Raw genomic sequence first — 21,963 nt, forward strand, 5'->3', positions numbered from 1 at the left:
GGCACCCCAATGAGCTAACCAGCCCCAGCTGGTGCTGAGCGGGCTGTCTGGCCTGACTGGCTACACCCCCTAAGCAGCTGCCCTCCAGGTGCCTTCCTGCTGGAGCAGCTTCTTTGCCCTGCTCATCTCCAGCCCTGGCTCCCGGATCCTGGCTTAATCTTTCCCTCTGCTCCTCCCCTATCTTAGTTTCTCTTCCTTTCTGGCTGCTCCTGGTTCTCATCATGCCTTCTGCATCTTGGTGGCTCCAGTTCCTGACTTTACTTTTTGGATATTTCCCCCAACCCAGGGGCCTGACTTACCTACTCTACACCTCACTCCTGACAGATTTTTCAGTGCATTTAACCTCATACGGCCTGTTGTGTGTTCAACACAGCTTCATTGACTCCAGCTGAGGCTGTGAGTGCCTAGCACTTTTATCAGTCAGAGCCCAGGGTCTCCAGAGGATGAGAGGCATGCGATTTCTGATCACCAGGGATCCTGGTTTTTCCTGATTTTAAAAATGGCAAATTCTCTGATTAAAATATATATAGGTATGAGTTGAATGCAATGTTTTATTGATATATTTACAGTTTTAAAGCAACTTGGAAGCCTACCAGTGCTTCAGTCACTATAATAAAATAAATTCTAAATACCTATACATTTTGGTATTTGTTTTTGAGTTTATTATGGAAAATCAGAGCTTCTCCTACCCCTTTTGCTCACAGAACGCAGGTCCAGGCCCCTCACTCCCAAGCCACAGCCCCCCAGCCCTGCCAGTGCCCCTTGCTCCCCACCCACACCCCTCTGGGCCCTGCCCGTGCTCCTCACTCCCCGCCATAGCCCCCTGGCCCTGCTGGTGCTCCTTGCCCCCCTCCCCCCCCAGCCCTGCCAGAGGGGCTCCTCATCTGCCGGGTCTGCAGCCCCTTGCCCCCCACAGCAGCACCCGAGCTCTGGCTGCTGCCCACGGGAGGTGGTGGCTGCTGCAGCCTGAGCATGGAGCCCGGCTTGCTCTCCCTTGCATGTGACACAGCTGGAGCGGAGCCTGTGGACAGGGGTGGGCTGCAAGCTGTGGGCTCAGGCTCGGGCTCCCCCAGGGCCCCTGCAGCCCGGCAGGCAGGACACAGTGCTGCAGGGCTGGGCGGGGGAGCTCCTTGCTGCTGTGAGCTCCGCACTGCCCTGGCGATGTGTCCCCTGCCTGCCCTGCAGCAGTGAGGGGCAGAACCCCATGCTGCCCTCAGAGCAGCATGGCACTCACAGCAGCAAGTAGCTTCCCCGCTGAGCCCCACTCTGCCCTGCCACGCTGCGTTCCACCCGCTGGGCCCCAGGGGAGAGCAGCAGGGCAGGGAGCCTCATCCTGCCCTGTGCACAAATCTGGGTCCCCTTGCCATCCCCAGGAGTGCGTGCAGTGGCGGGGAGCCAGCCCCACTCCCTACCCCCTGGATGAGCTGCCTGTGGCTCTGTCCCACTTCTGCCAGGGCTTTGCAGCCACATATTCTGGCCCTGGGCTCCAAGCCCCCTAGCCCTGTCCAACTCCCTCCTTCTGCCCCTGTGGGGGCCTCAATCCCCCCCACCCCCTGCACTTACCTATGGGAGCTGCTGTCCAGGCAGCCCGGTGGCTACGTGCATATATGTGCACGTGGCACCTCTGCCTGAGCACCCCGTCCTGCTCCCCCCAGCCCCTCGCAGGATGAATCTGCCAGCCTGCATAGAGCTTTTTGCAAAAGTGCAAAATCCACGTGTTTCTCCGTGAAATTGAGAAATCCGCATTTTTCCTTGGGTAAAGGGGAAAATCCACATTTTTGTCCATCTCCCCGTGGGAAATGTAAAATCCAGATCCCTGCTGATCACCTGTGGGAAATCTGAATTCAGCAACTTTCCTAGCCCCATGCAGGAAGCCTGTGGTAGACCTCATGGGAGAAGCCAGTTCTCCAGGGTTGTGTCCAATTCCCTACCCATGCAACTTTCTTTTCCTTGCCTCATTCACTACGCACCATCCGACTTCCGGAACAAAGGAATAGATGCCCACAACCCTGGTCCCATTGTCCAGGGCAGGTCAGTCCTGTGCATCGAATGAGAGGGTGTCCTGTGTGACAGATAGCTTGTGAACATGTAGGCAAATCTGCCTTATAATGCATACATGGAGGGGCCAAGAGAAGGCTGCACAGGCACCCTTAGCACACCAGCATTTCCTAACCTTTGAGTGCCTTACATTGCAATCTGAATGATGTATACGTAACCTCGATATTTGGTGCAATTTTTATTAAATCATGAAGCGGTCATCCAAGTTAAATTGTATGAATTCAGTTTTTAAACTGTTCTGCATTCTGTTGTACAGAAGCCTTTGGTTTACGGCCAGAACTGATTAGTGAAGGTAGATTGGAGCCGCAAGCTTATGCAAGCAGTGATTTTCGCAATGGGGTTTGAATGGGAGGTCTCGGTCCACTCCATTGCATTCGAAGACAAGTCTGAGCACAGTGATAGCATTTGACTAATAAAAATAACACTTGCTGACTTAACTGCTCACGCAGAGGCACTGTAGTGTGCAGTCTGGGAAAGAGTTGTCGAGTGATATGATATATAGAGGCATGTGCAAAGAATTTGCCAAAAAATTTAATTTAAAAAAATAAGCCAGGAAACTAGTTTGAATAGTTGCAATAGCATAAGCAAGCAATGGATAAATAGGCTGTTGAATGTATTTTGGGCTTATATCCTTTAATTAAAATGAGGGATATTCTTTACGTTTTTTTGTGTTCGGTAGCTAGATGTTTTGTGATACCGAATAGTTTTCTTATGTTTTCTTAAAATGTTGTTTTATAGCACAGATGTGGGAAATGTTGGAATATTCAGAGTAATCACAAAACTATTCTCATAAGAACTAAAACATGAAGAAACTGAGGTCTTTGTCAAAAATAAACAGAGCGCCAAAAATAACAATTTGCATCCCTCAAACTCAAATGAAACCTGATCCAGACTTTGGGAAGGCCATAAAAGTGGAGGGAGACAGAGCTCAGGAACACATGCAGATTGGATTACTGGTGTTTGTTTAAATTTCTTCCCTTCAGAGTTTTAATAACGTAGAAGTGAAACAAAGCCCTCTCCTCCATTTTACTTCTGGTGGTAGAGGTATATTTGAAAGTGTGTGTGCATCTGTGTTGCTCCTTTGCCAAGAAATAGTTTAAAAAGAGGTTGGAAACTTGGTCTTTCCTAACACTTGTTGCTGATTAATTTGCTCACTCTCTATCTTATTAGATATATCTTCCCTCCCCATACAAAAAGAAATTAGAAATCTCTTCCTCCTCCCATTCAGTCAGGGTAGGGACATTTGCTATTGCATATTTCTGTGTTTTTTCCAGACTAACTTTAAACTTGTATCTCATTTTCTTGAAAGATTATTCATCATTTTAATATCTCTCAGGACACAGTAAGCTTTTCCTGACAATTGTCTTGAATTTTCTTGGTCTCAGTTTCTGCTTGTTGCTCTTAATTTGAATTCCGCCTCCTCTTTCAACTCCTTTATTTAGTGTTCCTGCACTTCACATCGCCATAAACCACAATCTTATCTCCTCGAAGCAATTGTTTACCAGCTATTTGTTGTTTGTTGCTTTCATATTTGACTATGTCAAGGCTCCTAATAGCTCAGCGCCTCCAGCCCTCTAATAGTTTGTGTTGCTTCTCCTTCATCTCACTCTATTTTTAAATTCTGATATTTTTGGAATTTTTACACAGGACAGTTTCCTAACTCAAAAAATGTAGCATCTAACATGGAGAATTCATGCATGTTCCCTGGACAGACAAAGAGAAATCTCTCATAGACGTGTTCAGTTTGGTGATTGCTTAGGAGCAAGTGTTTATGAAGTCATATTATTGGGTACCCGATGCCTTCGTTTGCACATAGCAGATGTAAAGTCCCAAACAGCCATACTGTTCTACTTGGTGCTTTAAAGTGGGAAGTTTCCCAAAGCTGAAAACAACTATAAGTCAGATCAAACTTGAAAAGAAAAATGAGTATTTGTTGGGGACTGTAAGCACATTTTATTAGAAGCCCCAGAGAGCTTCAGTCCGACAATCAAGAAAGAAATCTACATTAGATAATACACAGAGTCTAGCTTGGAGGGTAAGTGAAAGCAGACATTTGGTATATATATCGTTATGGATAAACAATAGGGAAAAGGTAGTTGAGAGCAATTCATATAATTAATTCTCTTTCAGTGTTCATGTAATTAGAATTAGTGTGCAAGCTTCATTTTGCCCATTGGCTTTAAAAAACTCATTTTTTTGAGGAAATAGAAACAAACCACTTGTGATGGCAGAACCCAAGTCAAGGACTATCTCTGTTCAGACTACCGACAATGGGCGTGCCTGTCATCTGTCCGGGAGACGACTACTGTGGTTGTGGCTACTCAGATTTATGGAAAGGTATCTTAAAAATGGAGAGACAAAACTCAAGCCTCACCCTGTGTCCGTTTGTGATCTCACCACGCACCCCTGTTCTCTGCTACCTCCCATTTCCTAGGGGGGAGAATGGTGCCTCGCTCTAGGGGATTCTGGAATCCCGGTACAGAGCAGAATAAAGGTCTGAAAGGTCTTGGCTCCAGGGAATCAGTACCAAAGAGTAAACGGGCACCAACAGCTTCTTTAGGCTGCAAGGACCAGATTTCCTCTGGTGCTGTGTTGGCACAATTCTCCCGGGACTGAGTTTCATGTGGAAACCTGCAGCACTGACCTCCTCATTGCCAGTACTGATCACAACCTTTGGATGCTGTCATTAGGTATCTTGGCACTGGATATTATGGCTCGAAAGCCTGTCCCAGCACTATCATGTTTACACAGGCTCAGTACCAGAGTCTCTTATACAGAACTCCTTAAGAGATGTGAAGATGTCATCTCTAAACCTTCAGCTCTTCTCCCTCCCCTTGACATGGCACCCACCAGAGGACTGTTCCACCTATGGAGGAAGCCGAGTCTCTTTCCTGTTCTTCTTCTCCATGGCTCAGCAAATGATCCTCCTTTATTTGCCGTCTTCTCCCTCCTGGGTGGCTCAGTGGACTTCCAGAGCCAGCACCAGCAGGGGATGTAGAAAGATGACAAAGATTCTTGCAGACCCCATCACAGTGTCCTTCCATGTGCCCTCTCCCTCCTCTTTCCTCTCAGGCCTGGTCCTAGTAGTCTCCTGGGAGCACGAAACCTTATTCTCAAACCTCTCCTGTGCTGTGTCCAGGCCTGTGTCCTCTTCCCCAAGAATGCAAATCCAACCTCAGCTTCTCCTGCCTCAGCTACCAAAGAGTGAAGGAATGGACAGTAGGGAGATCAGGAGTTTTCTGTACTTTGGGTGATAGCTGCTTCATCACCCAATGAGGCAGTCAGTCTGTCTTCCTGGGACCCAAAAGATGAGTTTTATGGTCTTCTAACACAAGCTATAGAGCTACAGAAAACTTGACCAGAAATCCAGGACGAGCAGCACAAACTGCAGAATATAATCACACAGCAAAATGAGGCAGACAAAGGATGCCAATAAATTAGGGATTTTTCCCCCACTATCTTCTAAAGGTCAGATAGAAAGTACCAGGGCTGTCCTTGGACTGCCCAGCTGTTTCCCTGCCTCTGTGTCCTGATTCTAGATCTGATCACCCATTGCTGACTCTGCTTGGACTAGGACCTCTGCTTCTGCCTCACGTCTTGGGTTGTTGGAACTCGACATTCACAGGTATTCCCTGGCCTTCCTCTGTCCAGCGCTTTGGCCTTGGCTCAAACCCTGGCTGTAGCTCAGACCTCATCCAACAGCTTGTGCAAACCACCAGCCAGCCCCTGTACATAACACAGCTCCTGACTCCAGGTTCATTAGTTCTCCAGACATCTGGAGGGAGGTTGACATGAATGAGAGCTCCCAGAACTGCTTCTCCTGGGAGTGTCCTAAGAAGTAGAGCTTTCACCCAAAGAAATCCTATTCTGCCCCAAAGCTCTAAGTGTGAGTGTTCAACTGTAAATCCTTGCTCTTAAAATAAGGCATCCTGGTCTGGAATAAATTCTTGAACCTACCTGATGAATTGCCAAGAGACCAATGGGATGAACTAAAGAGACTGATGCTGGAAGACCAATTCCCAGTAAGAAGCTGACTGCATACTGTGTCCATGTCTCTGCTCTGCCAGTGAAGACCACAGCATCACAGCATGTGTGTCGTTTGGCATTGTTGTTTGTCCTTTCAGCACTTAAACCATACTGGGTTCATTATGGTACAAAAAAAAGATGCTGGCCCTGTCCCAAAGAGCACAGCCTGCCTTGAGATGTAATGGGACAAAAGAGGTAACCAACAGGAAGCTGGGAGATGAAGAGCAAAAAGCACAGCAGTAATATCACACCATCATCTCAGCTTAGCTGTGTGTGCTGTGTTGAGTCAGGACTAGGTTTTTTTATGGCATTGCTTTTTATGTGCATCATGAAAGAGTAAATCTTAAATTGGGATTTGAATAACAATAGTACGTTGGCTTGATTTACCAGAGGTGTGAGCATGGCGTGTGACTTTGGGCAAGGTGTGTCATTTTTCTGTCTTAGCTTCCCTGTCTGTAAAGTGAGAGTGACAGTACTACTTCCTGGGGTCGGTCACAGAGGCTTATTAATATGAGTAAAACACTTTGGATTTGTGCAGTGAAAAATGGGCTGTGTCATGATCGTGTCACAGACAAAGGAGGTAGTCAGTCCTCATCACAAAGGAGATAGTTCTGTCCAGGCCACACCTGAAGACTGTATTCTATTAACGTAATGTAGCGGAGGATGAGGTGATGAAGTGGTGAAAGGACATAATTGCTCCAAAGCTGTAAGGGCTGTGGAGGCTGGGAAAATAGTTAAGATACAGAAAGGCTTACAAGTAGGAGTGATGAAATAAAGCTGAGAGGAGACTGTTAGGGAAAACTTTCCCAGCCATAAGAGTGATGAGTCTGTGCAGCAGCCTTCCTAGGGAAATGATGGAAACCCATCACTTGGGACATTTAAAACTTGACAGCATCTTAATAAATGTACCTCGAGGAGCGATGCTGAATTAACGGGATGAACAAATAAGCAAATGAAAGTGCAACTGTCTGGCCTGTTCAGCTATGTACTCTTGAAAGATTTTGCGAACAGTATGGTTTCAGAGCGGTGAATATAAATCCACATAATGACTCTTAGCTGTGCTAGTAGGAATTTTGTACTTCATTTTGCATTGTGGGATCCTGCCAGTAGTGTAACCCTTGACCACTTTGTTATTTTCTAGTGCTGTCCTCCTTGCATTGGGCCTTTTACTAAATTAGCATGAGAACTCATCTTGATCTATGTCTCAGCTCCCCTTTCTTCCTTGCCCAAAGGAACTGTGATCTGTGGATGCTTAGGGCATGCATTTCATCATTTTCATTTAGTTTAATAAATATCTAAAACAATTTGTTTTCATCCCTCCCCATTTATGTCAAAGGAATTCAAATGCATTATGTCTGCCTTTTTTTCTTTCTCGGTTTTTGGTTCCTGGTTAAACAAGATTCCCTTACTGTGTTCTGCGTGCTACTGCCATTAAAGTGGAGGAATGGTGTAACAGGAGAAAAGAGATGGAGGAAGAAGACCATGACTCTTGAGCAATATCCAGTAGACATTTACATGTAATATATGCTGTGAACTGTTAGGTTCTTACCTATATCTTGGAATGGGAAAGCAGAAGAAAGGAAAGGAGAAAAGTAAAGGGTGGAAACAAAAGAAAAGTTGAAGTATGGGTGTATGATACCTTGGTTTGTTGGAAAGGTTACAGCGTGGTTGTAGTGACATAAAGTATTTTTAATAAATTATCCATAACATGGCATCATAGGGGTGCACAGCCAACAGTTTGAGAGTCCCTCTGGTTGGTCTCTGGTCCCTGTTTTCATTAGTAAGAGCCGGTTACCCACAGTAATGTCCAGTTACCTTGTACACAAAGGTCCTGAACATGATCAGGTAAGCTTGTTGCACATGCCTGTCTGTCTCCAGTCTCCAAGGTGCAGTTGGGCACCTTTTTATAAAATGAAGAAAGGCTGCAGGAAATAGTCCTTCATGGCAAAGATAGGCATTTAAGGTCATGGATATTTAGGCATTGAACTCCCATTGAAATTTCATAGATTTCATAGACATTAGGGCTGGAAGGGACCTTGGAAGATCATCGAGTCCAGTCCTCCGCCCAAAGGGCAGGAAGTCAGCTGGGGTCATAGGATCCCAGCAAGATAAGCATCCAATTTACTCTTGAAGGTGTTTAATGTAGGTGCTTGAACCACCTCCGCTGGCAGACTGTTCCAGACCTTGGGGGCTCGGACAGTAAAGAAATTCTTCCTTATGTCCAGCCTGAAACGGTCTTGCAGGAGTTTGTGACCGTTCGAGCTCGTCATCCCTTGGGGCGCTCTGGTGAACAGACGTTCCCCCAGATCCTGGTGGTCACCCCTGATAAACTTATAGGTGGCCATCAGATCACCCCTGAGCCTGTGCTTTTCCAGGCTAAAGAGCCCCATGGCTCTCAGCCTGTTGTCATAAGGTCTGTTTTCCTGACCTCTGATCCTGTGTGTGGCTCTCCTCTGGACTCTCTCAAGCTTCTCCACATCCTTTTTGAATTGTGGAGCCCAAAACTGGACGCAGTACTCCAGCTACGGCCTCACCAAGGCCGAGTACAAGGGGAGAATGATGTCCCGGGATTTGCTGGAGAAGAATCTATGGATGCAAGGCAGCATTTTGGTCACTTTACTAGTCGCAGCATCGCATTGGAGGCTCATGTTCATCTTGTGGTCAATGATGACCCCCAAGTCTCTTTTTTCTGTATTGCTAGCCAGCGTAGCACTGCCGAGCCTATAAGGATGCTGCAAGTTTTTCCTCCCAAGGTGGAGAACCTTGCATTTTTCGGTGTTAAACACCATCAGGTTCTTGTTCGCCCATTTGCTGAGTCTGTCCAGGTCAGCCTGGATCGCCCTCCTGTCTTTAAGTGTGCTTTGCCCCAAAGTTTGGTGTCATCGGCGAACTTGGTCAGTCCACTTCTGACTCCAATGTCTACATCCACCATCTCTCACAGCAGTGGAGAAAGGGGAATGTTATTTTACATTGATGATTCTCAACCAGAGTCCTGTGGCGCCCTTTACATGGCACCATGCAATATTAGCACTTTGCAAATGCCTACACCTGATTTACAAGGTCAACCCAGATATTTCAAATAGGAATCCATTGTATTAAAACCATTCTCCCCTGCTGGGTCTGAGTTCTTTGCAATAGAAGAATTGCTCTGTGCTTTTTCAATAGTCAAAAAATGAGTGAAGGCTGAGAGCTGGCATTTTCCAAGGGGTGCGTCAAAGCTAGTTGAGAACCACTGTTCTAGGTACCAGGGTTGGGGTCTTTCCTGGATGTCAGGGCCTGCATCCATAGTGGGTCAAAGAAGGAACCATTAGGCCTCTCTTACAAGAAGGAGAGTTGCTCTGCCCTCAAGACCTGTCCAGGGCTTCCAGGCACAAACGCCTCTTTCACAGTATAGTAATGGCTCTGCTGTTTGTATATCTCAGTTCTTTGGTTTCCAATTTTCTTTGGTCTGAGTTGATGGAGGATATTTTCTCTGAAGAATATTGCCTCCAGCCCATATTCAAGGTCCTTGAGGGTGTGACTGGTTTTCATGAAACACCTTTAAAATTTTTCATTCTCCAGCCAGCTCCGAGTCTGACCCACTAGGTGATATATGTTGTGTGACCAGAGATAGAGCCTTGGATACCTACAGTCGAAAGGCCCATCCGCTCATCACGCATCCACAGCCATCCGTGTCTGAGAAGCAGACAGCTGTCATCATTATCACAACACTGCTTACCAATGGCAGATTACAGTCACATTCTTCAACTCACTGCTGTTATTAGAGACCTGCCTGGATACAGCAAGCTTGCAGCTTTTGTTGATGACACTCTCCATGTGAGCTATACTCAACTCACTGCTGTTATTAGAGACCTGCCTGGATACAGCGAGCTTGCCGCTTTTGTTGGTGACACCCTCCATGCGGGCTATACAGCAGTATCTACGTGAGAGAGAGGGTGGTGATGCACTGGACCGAGCTACCCAGAGAGGTGGTGGAATCTCCATCCTTAGAGCTTTTTAAGACCCGACAAGACAAAGCCTTGTCTGGGATGATGTAGTTTTGTAGTAGGTGGGGTTGGAAGGGACCTGAGCAGATCATCAAGTCCGACCCCCTGCCATGGACAGGAAAGAGTACTGGGGTCAAACGATCCTGGCTAGGTGATTATCTAGCCTCCTTTTTGAAGACCGCCAGGGTAGGGGCGAGCACCACTTCCTTTGGAAGTTGGTTCCAGATCCTAGCCGCCCAGACTGTGAAGTAGTGCCTCCTGATGTCTAGCCACCTAGATATCAGTAGTTGGAGCTGGTCCTGATATGAGCAGGGGGTTGGACTTCACTAGATGATCTCCTGGGGTCCTTCCAACCTTAATTTTCTGTGATTCTAAGAGGAGACTCCAACCTTGAAACGAGCCTCAGGTCCAGTAGAGGCTCCATTCGTAGCTTTGTACTTGGACAGTTGCTGCTTTGTGCGCAGCTAAAGGTCTGTGAAGAGAGGTAATGGAGAGAGAATTGCTTGGAGAACTGCTTGCTTGCAGTTCCTCGTTCATCTGTTGCATGAAGGTCTTTTTCAAAAAGAGGGTTTGGCGGTTTCCAAGCTGCAAGGGTAGCTAGTAAAGCAAATTGTGGGTTTGAAGCTGTCTAGTTATTAATTTAATTGGGATACAATAGAAAAGGAATGACTGCCCCACCCTTGGTATTAATCTAAAAAATACCATTGAAAAATAAATGCAAAACCAAAACAGTGAGATAATCTGTCTTTGACTTCAGTGCTACTTCAGAACCTGTGTGTCAAAGCAAAGCCTTCCACTCCATGTATTCCTAAGCCAAAGCCATTTCATCAGTGCTGCATCCATCCATCAGATGAGCTTTGTACAATGTAAAGAGGGTGAAAAGACTGAGGCTGCTTTGGCCTGAAAAAGGGATAAGTCTCAAGGACAAGGGGCTCTCATGGAAGACGCCCTATGGCTGGCTCCTTTTCTTATCAAGGGTACACAGGCTCCATGCTCCTGATGAGCCCATGTTGCAGTAATGCGGCAGGAAGAGAAGTGTTTTTTTGGGTCCAAAGCCATGTAGGACTCTGCAGGTTAAAACCAGCAACCTCATTTCCAATTGGAAGCCACAGGACGGCTGCCATAGATCTTTTTTTTCCTGGTGTCATAAACTGCTGTGATATACTTCCTTCAACAAGTGTATTGCTGAATTTTGCTCTGTTATTTCCTTCAGATTAATTTGGAGTCTGATTGTTTTACAGCACAGTTATCTAATCTAGAGATGGCAGAGTTATGAATGACAGTAAGAAGAGTTATTTATGAGATGAAAAGTGTCAAAGTCCTGTCAGATGCAAATATAAAAAGTAGTTTTGGTCCTGCTTACTGTCTGGTCGTTTGCAAATGGCTTGGAGTCTAGCCAGACCAAGTTGTGAACTTTAATGATGGATGGTGGAATAGCCCCTCACCTGCAGAACCAGAGATCATCTCAGCTCCGCGCCGTCCACACATTGACACGTTCCATGCCGGCTTCATGGGAGGAGAAAGTTTAGGAAAACGGGAAAGTGCATTTTTCTTGTTGAAATAAACAAGCCATGTTCTTTCATTTCCTTGTCCTTTTGCAGACAACTGTCTATAAACTGCAGAGGTTTGCTGTTATTAGCAGCAGAGAATTTCCCCAATTCAGCTTTGGGAAAGTCAGAGTCAAGAACCCGTCCGGTCCAGAACCTGGCACACACCCGTCTATTTGCTTCTTCAGCTAATTGACTATACCTGACCCATCAGATACTTGTAGTCTTTGGTGTCAGGTGACAGTCCCGTTCTCATAGACTGTTTCATAGGCCAGTGCAGGAGCTGGTGTGGGTGTGCTAAAACTCAGAGGCAGATTCAGAGAAGATTTTCTAGCTTTCCATTGCTACCGCTTTGATAATGGTTCCTGACTGATTTTCTGTACCAGCTTCTCATGAAGAGAAAAGTATCATCAGTTCTGGGTAATTTCAACCCAACATTTTAAAAGCACTGTGTGAGTAGCACTTGAGCCCACTGTTAATGATTTCTTCTAACAAAGAAGCGAGAAGCGGGGAAGTCCCTGCGATTCTGGAAGGTAGCATGTCAGTATTTTAAAAAGATAACAGAGTAAAGTGTAATTTATATGCCTGCCATCCTGACTTCAACCCTGGGCATGAGGTAATGAAATGGCTGACCTGACTCAACTCAATTAATAAAGAATTAAGGGTAATGTAATTCATGCCAATTAATTTAGGCATATGGGAAAATAGTTTTTGTCAAGATAATCTGGTATCTTTTATGAGATTAAAAGTTGGGTCAATAAAGGTAGCAGTATCACTGTAATAGACTTCTGTGCAGCATTTGACTTGGCATCACCTGATATTTTGATAAAGAAACTAGAATGATGCAAAATCAATAGGGCACACATCAAAGAGCTTAACGCCTGGCTAGCTAACAGGTCTTAAGATGTATTTGCAAGTCAGGGATCATTAAACACTGTGTCTCTTGAGTACTCCTTTAAGATTTGATCTATGGCCCCATGCTACTTAACTATATATGATTTTAATGACTTAGAAGATGAAGATGACAAACATCAGGAACGTGGCAGGCTAGAGCAGTTGGACCACATACATTTTGATGTGGACAAATATAAGGACTAAGAATCTAGACTGTGGTGCCCAACTTCCCAATCCCATGAGCTGGATGCGTGGTTTGGGGTCAGTGTGCAGGTCCGATCCTATGCTGACCTGATTTAACTGCACACCAGCCACCTTCCCAATCTGTCCACAAGATCCAGTGGCAGCAGGGGAGAGTCAATTAACACTGCCACTGCTCCCCCTCCACCAAATTTCTGGACCCTTGGGGAGCCCTGGAGGTTTCATAATACTGTTCCACAGGCTGGACATGGGCTGGGGTTTGAGCATCCCTGCTCTAGGCCATATTTACAGGCCAGAGCAGCCGAGGGCCTGAAAGGGATTTGTGGGTCACAGTAGAGAATTGGCTGGACTCATGTTGTCCAAAGGGCAGGGCAGTGGCCAAAGGGGTTAAGGCAATTTTTGGAGACACAATCTCAAGCAGGAGTGGGGAGCTTATATTTCCTACACATTGATGCAATTGTGATGGGAACACTGTATCCAGGGCTGATGCCCGCCTTTCGAAGAGAAATGCTTTGAAATTGGAAAGGGTTCAGAAAAGGGCCTTACAAATTACTAAAGGATTAGGAAATGTCTTACAGCAGAGACGTTAGGACCTTGATGTATTTAACCTACATGAAGAACAGAACGTTGGGGAACAGTTGCTCCAGAAATCCAACAGCCTGATTCAAAATCAGGTGCAGTGTTGAAGCTGTGAGGTTTATTAACCCTTTGAAAAATTTCCCAAGGGTTATAGTAGGTTCTCCATCACTGGCATTTTTAAATCAAGATTGGATGTTTCTTTTCAAAGACAGGCTTTAGTTCAGCCACATCTGTTAGACTTTAAGCAGAACATAATTCAAGTCTAATGTTCAGTATGACATAGGAAGTCAGATTAGATAATCACAGCGGTCCTTTGTGACCCTAAAAGCTATCAATCTGTAAGTGGGCATGTGTGAAGTTGCTGGTATAGCTGAAGTGTAAGCAATAGCTGTATTGAAGATTGTTCGAACTTTATTGTTATAACCCCTGGTGTTTACTTGCTGTATCAGTCTTTGGGTTGGAATTTTCCAGGAGTAGTTTCTGTTGGAAAATGAAGCTTTTGGAATATTTAGATTTTTTAAAAAGACAAAGATGACATCCTGCCCTATCCAGGAAGGCTCAGAGTGGCTCACAACAATAGACAAACAACCTATAAGATTACAGTGAAGGAGACTGAAAAACCACTTTTCCTTTACCTGGCTGCTAAGTTTTTCACAGTTCCTTATTGCTTGTGCAGATTAACTGAATTATGCAAATCAATTCATGGCTCTGCAGGTTTTCAGCTTCTGTGTGAGGTTGCTGTATCCTGCCAGTCAGAGGCTGTCTAAGCTGCATAAAACGGTGTAGTGAATGAGTGCTAAAGGGTGGAGGAGTAAGTGAGGGACTGGGTTGGAGACTTGTGGGCTCAGGGTTTGGAGGGTGCCTGGAGCCTGGAGAGTGCCAGGGTTTGGAGGGTGGTGTAGGGGAGGCAGCTAGCAGAAGCCAGATTGTGGTTCAGGTAAGCTGGGTTGTGGAGGTGTCCAGAGGGTTACCAGGAGGGAGACTCTGGGGACAAGATGGACTTGTGGCTGGAGAGGGTGCACTGGTGTCAGATGTTGGGGTGGGGGAACTGGGGGGATTTGCACTTTGTAGGAGAGCCTTGGAGGCAGTTGGGTAGCTGGTGGGGAAACCTGCAGCTGGGTGCCTGCAGCAAGCTCAGGGGTCCCCGGAGGAATAGAAAATAGTGCTGGGGTGAGGTTGGGGAGCAGCTGGATGCGGAGTGGGACCTATGGGGAGGGTGAAGTGGGACTTTCACAGAACCTGTGGCCTCTGCAGGAAGAGGATGGCAGCCCTGGCTGGAGGCAGGGCTCCAGAGGCATGGAGTCCTGCCACTGCTGTGGGAAGAAGGGAGAGCCTGAGGCTTGGACTTGGGACCCTCTCACCTGTATTCCCCACTGCATCTCCTTCTGTCTCCCTGCTCCTTGACATTTCCACGTTCCTGGCTCTGATACAACCAGGGAACAAGAAGAGTGGCCGTTAAACCGTGTGCTTGGAAGGCACCGTGGCAGGAGGAGCTGGAGCTGTTTCTGCACCCTGTGGCAGCAGGAGCCAAAGCTGGAGCTAGGTCTGCATGGGTGTCTGGGGATCGTTTACATCATCAGTGTTCTCAGAGGTGGGTTGACTGCTAGGCAGACTGCCTTCGTGCAGGTACCCATCGGGCTTTCTGTAGGCAGGGCTGGTGCTAGACGGGACAAGGACCCTTGTCTGGATAAGCACTTGGTGCATTACTTGGAGATTGTTTCAATTTGCTGAAGTTTGAGAGGTTAAAAATGGCATTTGGTACATGGGCCAGCCCTTAGACACAGTTGTTTTAACATGTGGCAGGGGTGTTGGTTGTAGCTGTGTTGGTCTAAGGGCATAGCCAGGTACGGTTCCTTGGGTAAGTGTGGTATCTTTTATTAGACCAACTAAAAGAGTTGGCAAAATTCTTCTTTGCAAGAAGACCACACATCTGCATTTTCACTGACCTGCGTTCTTGCATACTGGCTCCTTCCTACCCAGGAAGAGCACAAAACAACAGCAGGCGCTCCCCCTGCCTGAAGAAGGGCGTTTGCACCCAAAAGCTTGCAAGGAAAAAAATGTCCAACTCTTTTAGTTGATCTAATAAAAGATATCAGCTGTACCAAAGAACCTTGTCTTAGCATGTGGCAAGCGCTGTTCTAAGCAAAGGAAGACTCTGCTGTGCACGCATTGTGAGCGTGGGCATCTGCTATGGTGATCAGCAAAAACAAACAAGAAACCCCACAAGAAGCAAGCACAGATCTTACCAGGCAACGTGTTTCCTGCTGCCTTGTCCTGAGAAGTGCCTATGGAATGAGGCCACATCTCTCATTCGTAGCAGAGAAAAATAATTACAGAAGAAAGGCGATCTGTGTTTGATCCCGAAAGATGCAGCCTGTTCGGTAGTTAACCACCTCTGAGTGTCGTCTCATCCGGCAGAAGGGACCTGCTCATTCATTTTGTAAATGCTGCTGCTCTCTAGCTATCAATGCTTGCTTTTATTGCTGAGCTGCCTGGCTAGTGATGACAATGAGATTTAAACCACCTGGATTTGTGTGAATTAGGCTGCTGAAATAAATGTGGTCTCTCCTCTCCTTGCCCCCCTTTTTTTCCAGCTTCCTAATACATAGCTCTTGTTGCATGGAGGGAACTGAAGACTGATTTCTGAAATGGCTTCAGTACTGTGCCAAGATTTTGGGTCTTGTAGAAAAATTACAAAGCAAATGTGTGTATTTAAAACCAGCCTTAGATAGCTCCTGGAATATGCTTTGTGCTGTCAGGGAGGGCTCAGGGCCGAGGGATGGTGGTCACACAATCACACCCCACCCGGGATGCTCTGTTGTTGTTGCCCGCTGCCAGGATTGCTAGCTCTTACGGGCACTCCATGTGCATCTCTGCAGCAGGTTTTGTAGCTAATATTAACGTAGCGGTAGGGGATGATGTGGAAGGACCAGATGCTAGAAAAAGTCCCCAGATGAGCTTAAAAATGAAAGCTTAAAATGTCTATTTCAGAGAGTCTCTAAAAGAGCAGCCCAGCGTGTGGCTAGAGAGGCGAGATGAGCGGTGTTAAATGATTTGCGACAGCAGCTGCGGTTGGCTTGGGAGCATTGTTCTGCCTCTGGCACTCTGGAGTCATGAGCTTTATAACATTAGAGAAATGTTAACAGCTTTGCCCCTCGGGCTGCAGCAGCTCTGGGTATCCTTGTGGTTTTCATAACTGACAGCTTACGCAGCCGCGGCGCTGCACCAACTGGCCGCTGTGCATGAGTCAAGTGCACCGAACACTTCAGCCCATTCTTCTGTCTCAGAGATGGGATGAGGGCATTTTGGTGGCATTTTAATTTGATCATGAAGGCGTTATTAAGAGCAGCATAGAGAAAAATGTGTGTGTGTCTTGTGGTGGAGGGCATTTTGGGTGACTGCGGGGGTCATCCTGCAAAGACCTATTGTGGGTTAAAGTGTCGTGTCAATTTTTGGCCAGTAGCAGTGATGCGCTATCATGGGAGCCACTGATACATCTCAGTTGCCTTAGATGTCAGGTAGCGCTTGGTCACAGCACTGGCAGGTCGTATTTGGCTTGTTTGAGTGAAAGTAGTAGTAGACAATAGGAGTTTGGGAGGCAGTGTCGTTTAGTGGTTAGAGCACAGCCTTTTTGTTAAGACTTCCAAGATAAATCCCTGCCTCGCTGACTCATGGTTTGAAGCTGGGCATGTCCTCTGACTCCGCTATCTTTCAGAGCACCATAGCATTTCACCAAACTGGAAGCAGTAGCTCGGTGGTCTATGCCACCAGCTTAGAATAGCTTGTTGCCTGGCATGCTGGGTGCAGATGCTAGTGGAGATGACTTGGTTGGCAAGTGGGACACAAGGCTGCTAGGGTGGAAATCTTAAAAAGCTGTGGTTCTTTTAGTTCTGCTTGAACAGTAAAGACCCAGTGACACGTGCAAGTGGAGGAGTTTATCTGAGGCAATTAAAATCCTACCCCACCTTTCCTCCTCCAAAGCATTTTGCAGTGTGCCATGCTGTCGCTGTCTGTCTTAGGTGATTGTATTTTTAGTGGTGCTGGGGTGTTTTGAGTTGAAAAAGCCATTATTCATCTGTGAAATATTCACTGAATGGTGGTCAGTTGCCTGGGGTCTGTACAATGCATCGAGAGTCTTCATTGGGAGATAGTCTGTAAGTCAACAGAATTCTCATCATTTATTTACTGTTAGTCTCTGTTGAATGGGCAGCTTGGCTACTCTTTATTAAGGATAGGATTTCCCCCCTCCCCCTTCCTTCCCCACAAAAGTGCCGATTGGGAGTGAGGAACCCAAGTCCTATGGAAACTTTCAGTGAGACCTGTGCTTCTCCTTATCCACTTTCCAAGATCACCATTTTTGTGTTATAGTAGCACCTAGAAAATAGAAACAAGAATGAGATCTTAGTGTGCAAGGCACTGTACCTAGGTATACTGAAAATTGTATATGTAGGTGTGCTGTAGTAAAATACTTACACTGTATGTAGCCAGGCAAAGGGTTGGGGAAAGGACATATCACCATGTCTATCTTGTAAGAGTACAACCAAGGCAATAATAGATTAAGTGTTTGACAGAGCTCGCACAAGAAATGTGTCAGAACCAAGAATGACTTCCAGGTCTCCTGAGGGGTTGACTAGTACCTTCCCTATAAAGTTGAAGCTTTTAAGGATGAAAATTTCCTAATTAGAATTACTCTTTCTTTTCTCCAAATCCCACCCACCCATTGCCAATGCAACCACACTCCCTTGTCTAGGTGTTATGAGTACTTTGTTGCTCACTCAGCAAAAGTCTTAATTGCTTAAGAGGCAGGGATTTTTTTGTAGCGTGTATAAGTGATATTAGGGTTCAGTTGGTGTCTGACTATGGGTTGTCTAGTTGGGTTGACCTTTCATGATCTCTTACCATGAACTTGGAGATCTCCGTATCAACAGGTGCTGGAGGACCGTCCGTTGGTCTGAGATACCATAATATCGTGAGCAGAAGATATCTCATGGTATTCTGTCACGGCAGTGAGTGGCATTGCTACTTGCCATTACACAGCATTGCACCCATGAGAGCAGTCCTGCAGCTTTGAAGCCACGTCTTTGGTACTCTGGTGTGTAAATTAGTTGGGGTGGTAGTCTGTTAGCTATGCTTGTGGAAGAAAGAACTGTTATAATATTACTAATAAAAGTCAATCTGTTCATTGTTAGTCCCTTGCTCAGGCACTTTGTATTTCCATCTCAGCTTTGTCATCTTCTTTCTGGATTCCCCATCCAAAACATCTGTTAATTATGGTTCTTTCTTTTGAACTGATTGTTTCAGACAACTGTATTTACTTGTTAACCAGAAACACCTTTTCCCAAAAAATTGGCCCTCTAAAACATTGCTTAAATGGGAAACATACGTTTCTTTGCTGGAATGGAAGCATGGAGGAAAAGAAGCATGGAGAAGTGGTACTATAATGGCTGCTACTTCTCGCTGGGCCAGCAGATAGCAGGGGTAGAGTCCAGTGTCAACCCTCACACAGCCACTGCTGAATTAGCTGTAGCTTTTGGCTGAGCAGCCAAAAGCTGCTGCCAATTTGGCAGTGACTGTGAAAAGTGTAACAGCGTAGCTTTTTCCTGTAGCAGCCAGTGAACAGTCCTGATGCTGGAAAAATCCTTTCCCCACCCTCTACAATCTGCCTTCCAAAAGCAGTGTGCATCTCAGTTGAGGGGTGGTAAGGGAGACAATATGGTACTTGTTCACTTTGTCTACTCCTGGAAATGTACAGAATAAATTTTAATTTTTGGCTTTTTCCTGTCAAAGCAGCACAGTGTGCCTGTATCGATGTAGGTCCAGGTTTTGAACTGGTAGCAGCCACATCACAGGGCAGGTTTTGGTATGGAGGAGCAGTAGTAAATTGTGTAGTGCCTTGTATCCAAGTGTCTGTCAGTGACTTACAAACACTCATGAATTCAGCCTTGCAGTCCTTCCATAAGGCAGGTAACTATAAATTATCTGCAATTTATAAGGTGGGGAACTGAGGCACAGAGCGATTACTAGAACGTAGTTTGTCACGCAGCAAGTCTGTGATAACACCGTGTACCCGGCTCAGATCTCCTCCCAGGGTAGGTTTAAACACTTCAACCTTGTTCCTGCTGACAGAAGGGAGCAGTATCCTGAGCTCGTGGTGACACGCTGAACTATCAGACTGCTGCTCAGAACAGTGGCAGCAGTGTCCGTCTATCCGGAGCGCTAGAGACATACATCCCCTTTTGTCTAAATATGGGCTGGTGGATGGAGACTAGTAGAAATCTGCTTTACAACTTGGTTAAAAGGTTTGAAGCTTGTTTGGTGGTGCAGTAGTTACAAGACCTCTTATTTCTGTTTGCAGTAGAAAAATAGCCTGAACAAGTGGTTCTCTCTTGCTGTTTATCTTTTCTCCTGTTTGAGAGGCAGAAGAATAAAACAGCGTCTGCATAGCTCTGATTCCCTCCAGGTACTTCACCTAGCTAAAAATCCCCCTCAGTAGAAATATTGTGAGTATGTCTCAGAAAAACCTTACCCCACTCACTGGTTTGATGTTCTCATTCCAGCTTAAAAAGATATGTAAAAAATTCTTCCGTCTCTGCTTGTTCTGCTCAGAGCCGTTTTGGGGAAGAGCTGTTAGGAAAATATTTATACGATAAAAGGGTCAGGGTGACACGCTTGACATTTCATACCCTGAAAAGTCGTGACTCTCCTCTCTTTCTTTCCACAGGCCTCCAGAACTAGCATCAAAGTACACAAATTACTCCGAAGGGGTTTGCAAGCCTGGGTATGCGTCAGCGCTCATGACTGCCATCTTCCCAAAGTGAGTGATGTGTCACCAGCAACTGTGTGCAACAGCCCTGCTCTTCCTGAATGGTCTTCCAGTTCCTCCTGGGGGCTGGTGCACAGTGCTTGTCCTACAAATTGTTGCTGCCTTGTTTTGCTATAGTGGGTACAATGCATAGCAAGGGTGACATCCTGGATAGTGAAAAAACCGCCATTAACTGCAGCGGGACAGGAAGAAGATACAGAAGTGTGACAGCTAATTGCTGCAAGTGGTTAGGAAAGCTGCAAGTGTAGACTCGGGGCCAAAGTCTGTGCTGGTGTGTAGGCAGGTACAGATCTGCTGAGTTGCAGCTGTTCACAGGGTGGCAAATAAAGCCGACTGAGGCAGGATGCTTGTGTTTTCCTGGACTTGCACATGAGGGGAGAGCAGCTCTCGCATGTTTGGCTGCTTTGCAGCCGGGTTATGGAAACGCTGTTTAGAGAACCCACGAGATGCTGCAGAGAGCTGACTGGTCTTGCAATACACCTCAGTCAGCTTTTCCAGTGAAAAACGACACTAATCTCCTCAGGATTGATTTTTTCCTTATTAAGAGGCCCCTGGCAGCATTGTCATTGCTTAGTGCCCAGAGGCCCTAACAGATTCGCCTAAAAAAATAATTTGGGAATTCTTTTTATTTGCCTTTTGGGTTTTGAGCTTTTATGGTGTCTGCATCTCAAAAAGGAGATGGAAATATTGGAAACAATTCAAAGGAAGGCTACAAATATGACCAGCAACTGGAAAAGTAACCCTTGTGCTATGAGGATTAAGGAGTTCAGTTCAGTTTATGAAAGAAATCGATAAGAGGTGACTTGATGGCTCTTTATTTGTACTAAGTCGTGTTGTAGCTGTCATGATTCCAGGAGTATGTGAGAAGGAAGATTTGTAAGGCAAGGTAATCGCTTTTACTGGGCCAACTTCATAGTTGGGAGAAATGCCCTGAAATTGTCCAACTTTCTCCCTACTATAAAATTGATCCAATGAAAGTTATTACCTCACCTTGCACATCTTCCTTTTTGCATATAGGTACTTTACACATGAAACAGACATCTCACTGGGGACATTTTTCAGTCTTCAAGACAAAAAGATAATAAGATCCATTGGGTGGAAGTTGATGTTAGTTTGCTAGAGCAAAGGGTGGACTCATCACGCCTTGGAAACTTCCACATGAGCTTGGGTTTCTTCCTAAAAGACCTGCCCCTTCCCAGCTTTGGGGAACAGTGTACAGGCAAGGTGTACAGAGCGCTGGACTGGATGACCATGGGGTCCCTTTGCCTTTAGCACTGGTGGATTGCTTGGGCCACACTTTCAAACTTTCTTTAGTAACCAGGATGTCTGGAAATGTTTAATTTTTACATGGAAGCCAAGATCCTTGTGTAGTCACAAGAGCCGAGGAGCTTGGCCTTGGAGGAAAGCCATAAACCTGTCTACTATTTAACAGCTACTTTCATAGTTTTCATAGACATTTGGGCTGGAAGGGACCTCGGAAGATCATCAAGTCCAGCCCCCCGCCCAAAGGGCAGGAAGTCAGCTGGGGTCATAGGATCCCAGCAAGATTGACATCCAAATGTCTCTTGAAGGTGTTCAGTGTAGGTGCTTGAACCACCTCCGATGGCAGGCTCTTCCAGACCTTGGGGGCTCGGACAGTAAAGAAATTCTTTCTTATGTCCAGCCTGAAATGGTCTCGCAGTAGTTTATGCCCGTTCAACCTCATCATCCCTTGGGGCGCTCTGGAACAGACATTCCCCCAGATCCTGGTGGTCACCCCTGATAAACTTATAGGTGGCCATCAGATCGCCCCTGAGCCTGTGCTTTTCCAGGCTAAAGAGTCCCATGGCTCTCAGCCTGTCATCGTAAG

The 21,963-nt window shown here is 46.1% G+C and overlaps 1 protein-coding gene across 9 annotated transcripts in view; it reads left to right on the top strand.

Moving 5' to 3' along the window:
- Nucleotides 1-21,963, top strand: part of ST3GAL3 (ST3 beta-galactoside alpha-2,3-sialyltransferase 3) — a 245,686-nt gene that overhangs the window by 102,305 nt on the left and 121,418 nt on the right. For 6 of the 9 annotated variants that reach the window (XM_019531291.1, XM_019531286.1, XM_019531292.1 and 3 more), the window contains one exon: nucleotides 20,013-20,105. The exons of the other annotated variants lie outside the window; for them this stretch is intronic. In XM_019531291.1, the coding sequence (XP_019386836.1) occupies nucleotides 20,013-20,105 (93 nt within the window). The remainder of the gene's footprint in view (nucleotides 1-20,012; nucleotides 20,106-21,963) is intronic. 9 annotated transcript variants of the gene reach the window in all.

This window comes from Crocodylus porosus, unplaced genomic scaffold, assembly GCF_001723895.1.
Source record: "Crocodylus porosus isolate Cpor-Errol unplaced genomic scaffold, CroPor_comp1, whole genome shotgun sequence".
Classification (NCBI taxonomy): Eukaryota; Metazoa; Chordata; order Crocodylia; family Crocodylidae; genus Crocodylus; species Crocodylus porosus.